The following is a 5999-nucleotide window of genomic DNA, read 5'->3' as shown; positions in this document are numbered from 1 at the left end:
GAGAGCTGCAGGGAGAGCTGCAGGGAGGCAGAGCTGCTCGCTGGGTGCTCCGCGGCTAAGGTGGTGAGTGTCTCTCAGGACTATCCTTCATCTGCCCTATTGCTTTGTCTTGACGTTGTTGTGTGGCTCCGTTAGTTTCTGATGCTTTTCGCTGTGGCTCTGCGCGGTTTCCTGCAGCGATTGCTGTGTGCTGGGTGAGCTCTCTCCCCGCTGAAGGCTGCAGGAGCAGTTTGCTGACAGGGTTGGGGTCCCGGTGGTGCTGAGCGAGGACAGACTGGTGTGTGCCCAGCCCCGTGGCTGGCAGGGCCTGGGCAGAGCAATCAGTTCCTTCTTGCCACGTTTGTCTTTGTCCACGCAAGTTATGTAGGCTGAGAACTGTGTTCAGCTCTAAACACCACTCCAGGTCAAACTGGCTCTTGTTTTGGTGCTGTAATACGGAGTGCAGTGCAGCTGGTACTGGGCTGAGTACGGTTTGATAGGAATGTGATCGCTCCATCCATTTGCGTCACACTGAGTTGAAATACATACAGGGCATCACAAGTTTTGTGGCACAAACTTGCTCAGCTTGCACAACTGTCTGCTCTCAAATGCCTCTGTGTTTGAGACTTTTCATCCCCTCCAAAGAGGAATTTGGACAAGTTAAGGTCCATCTTTATGCATAGAGGGAACAATGCGGAGTTAGCAGAGGGGACAAAGCCGCACCGTCAGACGGGTGGCTGGGAGGAGAGACGGCAGCAAAGCAAGAAGGAAGGTTGCCTAAGTCGTGTGCTCACTTTTATTTTGTTCTAATAGCTAAGTTTTAACCAAAACCTGGTTCTGAGGAAAAGACCTCCACGCTGGTCACGGCTTGCCCCGGGCGGGCTGAGGGCTGAGGGAGCCGCAGCTGGCTGGGATTGCTGCTCCCGAGCGAAATGGCTTGGGGCTGGAAGGGCTGCCGGGGCACACCTGGAACCACTCTGCACGATCCCTCTCTTGGGCTGCAAAGGGAGGGATTGCCGCCCTGAGGGTGTGGGCAGCGGCGCCTCACAGCCACCCAGCCGTTTGCAGCACTCATCGCAAGAGCCTCAGCGGTTAAATATTCTTTTGTTGCTGCCTAAGTGATCAGGCCCTTACAAAGAGGCCGGAGATAGCTGAACATTGAGCTGCTCTCGTTTGTTTCTTTGTTTTCTGAAACACTGGAGTTTGCACGAGCAATCTGAGCTCCTGCATCTGCTGGTGGTGAAAGAGTTGTTAAAACCCTCCCAGCCTGTGTCCTGAGCAAACCGTGGCTGTGCACGAGGAGCACCGACAGCTGCCTGACCTCCCCCGGGAGTTCTGCTGCTGAGTCTGTCGCAAAGCTCACCGAAGTGGGTGGCTGTCCTGCCATCAGTGTGTACACGAGACTCTCCAAGCAGATCCCCCGCCCTGTTTAGGAACAGGCTGCGGTCTGTGACTCTGTGGTGGGATGCGCTGCTTTTGGGAAGGTGTAGCATCCACACGGAATGCCAGTCACCCCCGGGCCAAACCCTGCACCAAAACCTACTGGAGGCTTCTTGACTAAGGTAACCCTTTGTCATACTAGGAGCATGGTTTATTTCCTTGGGAGGAAAGGTAAAGTCTCTACACAGCAAGAATGGGAGCACTGCTTCCCTTCAGGTGACAGGCTGTGCTTTTTTGATGCTGCCTGGACTCCACTGCCCCAGCAGAGAGCTCCGTGCTGTGGGGTGTGGGACTGTCCCTGTGTCCCTGCTGGGCAGGGCTTGATCAGCCAGTGCTGGTTTGTCACGGCAGTTGCATAGCCTGGTGCTTGCTGGTCCCAGGCACACAGTGAGCTGAGGAACAACTTAAAGCCAGGTTAAGTTGCACTTAATTCCTGAGGACTTGCATTTTCTCCCCTAGAAAGCATAATTCTTTCAGTTTTGTGAAACTGATGGTTTCTGGCCACCTTCACAGTGATGTGCCAGGGATGGCACTTGGGAGGTTCTGTGATCTCTCGTTTTCCTGGTGCTCACTTGCAGACCCCGTTCTGGGAGCAGAAGCAGTGGGGAAGCTGCTGCAGTGTCCTGTGGGAGCAAGGGTTTGCTGTGAGAGAACAAACCTTGGGGAAGATGAGTTGAGGTTTTGGTTACCCAAGCCAATGTTGTTGCTACCTGAGTCCATGCTGTGATATCAGTGTGATTTTCTGTGCAAAGTGGGACGGTGTTCAGAGCAGTGATTCCCATAGCTGAAGACAACCTTTCATGAGGACCAGCATAAAGCTTAGGTTTGCCAAGCATCCAAAAATCTGCCCTGTCAGCCAGCATGTCTGTGATGCTGGCTGTGCCCAGAGCCTGTGTGGCACTGAGCTGAGGCACAAGCAAGGGAACAGCCTGTCCCTGTTATAGCTGTTCTTACACCCCCTAGCTCAGCAGCCTGCTCAACTCTTATGGGCTTGTTTTCCATCTCAAATGTGAAGAAATACTTCTTTATTCCTTTGGTCTTTCTCTAGTTTTCAGTTATGGTGCTGATTTTCCTAACTAACCCACCAGCACGTGGGATGGGCTCACAATATGAGCAAGCTGTGAGTACAGGCTGACAGCTTAGTTTATCTTGTCCAACACACAAAAAAGTATAGACCCCAGTAAAAACATGACCTCTTCCAGCTTGTCCCTTCCTCCCTTAGCCATGCTACTCTGTCAGTGGTATTTCCAAAGAGATCATTCCCTCCCTCTGTATTCACAACACTTGTCTTGCACAGCTGCAGTAGGTGAAGCAGCTTTGCTCTATTTATGGTAGGTAGCTCCAGCTTGGCCTCCCTGGTGGGCAAAGCTCCTCAGCACCAGGCACTGATCAGCACACAGGAATGTCACTTGGACACAGCGTTGTTCTTTCCTGTCACAGACTTGATGGAGCTGGAGAGGGAAGTCGGAGTGTTGGAAGGCAGCGCTGGGAGGTCTGTGTAGGTGTGATTTGGTGTTTCTAACAAGAACAGAAAGAATGATTTTGAAAAGCATTTTTATTGACAAGTGTTCCTCGTCTCTTCCAAGTCAGGTGCCTTTTCCACACCAACTGCCTGTTTCCAAATGAGCCAATAGAGACAGGGTACTTACCCAGCTAACCCACCAAAAATCTCCGTGACGTAGGAGTAATCCCCTCCCGACTTGGGGATGGTGACGCCCAGCTCGGCGTAGCACAGCGAGCCGAGGGCGGCCACGCCGCCCCCCAGCACCCAGATCACCAGGGCGAGTCCCACCGAGCCCGCGTGCTCCAGGACACCCTTGGGGGAAATGAAGATCCCGGAGCCAATGATGTTACCTGCGAGGGACAGAAGGGTGGCAGTGAGGCCAAAGAAACCAGCTTCTTTATGTATTTATTTTAAAAAGGCCAACAAACCGCAGCCTTCAACCAGCCACAAAGGACACTCCACACCTTTCCAGATTTTGTACTTTATCTGGTTGTGTCCTGGCAAAAGTGTTGCCATTTATCAGCAGTTGAGGATGGTCAGTGTGTGCTCAGCTCTGCTGAAGAACAGTAAGGCTCAGATAAGGATCCACAAGTTTTGTGGCACAAACTTGCTCAGCTTGCACAACTGTCTGCTGTCAAATGCCTCTGTGTTTGAGACTTTTCATCCCCTCCAAAGAGGAATTTGGACAAGTTAAGGTCCATCTTTATGCATAGAGGGAACAAGACCTGGGAAGGACCAAGGCATCTCCCACCTGTGCCCTCCTGGTGCCACTGGGATGGGCAGCCAACAGGCATAGAAGCACTTTTTAAGCATTTAAAGAAAAAAACTTCAGGTGAGGGATGTAGATTTATCAAAACTAGATGATATTAGAATAGCAGTAAGCTGAAAGGCAGTTGTTGCCCAGCTGAGCTAGCAGAGGGAGCCCTGAGCAGTGCCCCAGCATTAGTCTCAGCAGCTTGTGCTGAAGGACTGGGTTTCCATGCAGATGAGTTGTGCAGTACTTTTCATAGTGCTAATAGATTTGTTCTGGGTCTTCCCCACTGGGCAGCTACACGGCAGGAGCGGAGTGGTGAAATCTTTCAAGAAGATAGATGAGGAGTTAGTGTATTGCTAAAGCACACATAATACTTGCTAGGATTTATGGGGCTTTTTGGTCACGGTTTCTGCTGCTGGTTGAAGCACTGCAACGTATTTAAACAAGCAGGTTGTTCTGGCAGGCTGCTCAGACTGCTCAGGAACTGTAACAATCTTGAGTTTAAGCTGAAAGAGAAATACCTGCCTTGGGAGTTCAAGAACTGCCTTGACAGTCTCTGGTACTGCTGTGTGCTGCAGCTGTAACAGTTGTACTCATGCATAGGGAGGAAGGCCTCAAGTTACAGAAGACTCTTAAAAGTGATGTGCTACCTGCCAGTGTTGTGTGTCTCTACCTTCCACATGTCAGTGTGCCTGGAGCACTGCTCTTCTGGGGGGAGCTGGTGTATCTCAGGGAGGATGCTGCACCTCAGCCACAGCACTTTGTGCCTGAAGAGATCCACAGCTTTGCACTGTCTCTGTGGGATGGGAATTATTCCTTCCTGGCAACCCTAGTACCGAACAACTGGGAATGGCCCAAGGACAGAATAATTCCTGAATGAGTGCTCTGGCTCCTCTCACACCATCTCCTCCTGCTCAGTGGTCTCTTTTACCTTAGCTCAGGTGTGCTGCTGTTTTTGGCAGCAAAGAGCAGATGTAAATGCCCATCCTTGAGCAGGCTCTCAGTGAGGGCTCCCACCCCCACGGGGCACTGGCTGTGCGGGGATGTGGAGGATGGCATCCCTCAGAGCAGTCACCAGGAAATCCACCGTTCCAGAGCTGGGTCCCTGCAGCCCTGTGGTGCTGGCAGGGTGAGCTGAGGGCACACCTGGCTCTCTGGACCCGCCTGGGTGCTGTGTTGCCACAGACAGAGGGATGTGCTGCAGGCTGGGGAAATGGGGGGATGACCACTGGCAGCGCCGTTCAGGCCACGTCGTGATGGACCCGGGGATGGGGAGGCTGAGTCCTGGTGAGGAGGAACTGCAGAGTGAAGGCTGCAGCACTCGCTGGCACAGCAGAGCCACGGTGCAGTCTAAATGCATGAGCAGCCAGTGGAGTGTTCTCTCAGTGCCTGCACTGGGCATGTCACCTCCCTGAACCTCTGTGCCTCGCGTTTCTGCCTCCAGGAGGGGACAGGGCTCGTCCCTGGCAGCCTGGGCAGTGAGGGGCAAGGGTCTCCTCAGACCTGAGTGGCTGCAGGGAGGAGGTGTCCTGGTGGCAGCCAAGGCAGTGCTCCTCGTCCCCAGGTCTGAGCTGGGAACAGCAGGAACCTCCTTTGTTAGAGGAGAACGCTTTGTGGGTGCAGCTACCTGGAGGAGCAGGACAAGGACCAGACATGGTCCTGGATGGTTCTTTCCTACAGACATTCACAGGATTTTTTTGCTAGATGAAGTAGTTAATCATATTAAAAAAAAATCTAACGGCCTTTGTGAATGAATAAATAAGGCAAAACTATCTTCCAAATTGATGATGGATTTCCATTGCTTTGCTCTTGCAACATGTGCCAAAGCTGTAGCAGCAGGAGTGGAAGTGCTGCATCCCTTCTGAGAACAGAAATGTTCTGATGGAAATCTGCCATCAGTGTGGTAACTGTGCCTGAGAAGTACCTTCCCTTGGCGCAGGAGATGTTTAAAAATAGATGTGGTGGAGATGCTGGAACATGCAGAGAATGACTGTCAGAGACTGATGAGAAGCAGTTTGCAGGAGGTCTCATGTCCCTAGGCAGACTTTCTTGGGCCAGAAGACTTAGCAGTAAGGCAGATGCTTTGCACACAAATAGCATGTGGTAACTGTGCCTGAGAAGTACCTTCCCTTGGCGCAGGAGATGTTTAAAAATAGATGTGGTGGAGATGCTGGAACATGCAGAGAATGACTGTCAGAGACTGATGAGAAGCAGTTTGCAGGAGGTCTCATGTCCCTAGGCAGACTTTCTTGGGCCAGAAGACTTAGCAGTAAGGCAGATGCTTTGCACACAAATAGCATGTCAAAGCAAGCTCAGCAGGAC

The 5999-nt window shown here is 52.0% G+C and overlaps 1 protein-coding gene across 1 annotated transcript in view; it reads right to left on the bottom strand.

Moving 5' to 3' along the window:
- The window catches only part of SLC7A10 (solute carrier family 7 (neutral amino acid transporter light chain, asc system), member 10), a gene marked incomplete at its 5' end in the record, with an annotated part of 12368 nt that extends 9095 nt beyond the window's left edge, over positions 1-3273 (bottom strand). Inside the window, one exon of the mRNA XM_009069296.1 lies at positions 3069-3273. Coding sequence (XP_009067544.1) covers positions 3069-3273 — 205 coding nt within the window. The remainder of the gene's footprint in view (positions 1-3068) is intronic.
- Positions 3274-5999: the final 2726 nt, after the last annotated feature.

This window comes from Acanthisitta chloris, unplaced genomic scaffold (assembly GCF_000695815.1).
Source record: "Acanthisitta chloris isolate BGI_N310 unplaced genomic scaffold, ASM69581v1 scaffold22932, whole genome shotgun sequence".
Lineage (NCBI taxonomy): Eukaryota > Metazoa > Chordata > Aves > Passeriformes > Acanthisittidae > Acanthisitta > Acanthisitta chloris.
The sequence above is the reverse complement of the archived record's forward strand: the minus strand, read 5'-3'. Positions and strand labels throughout refer to the sequence as shown.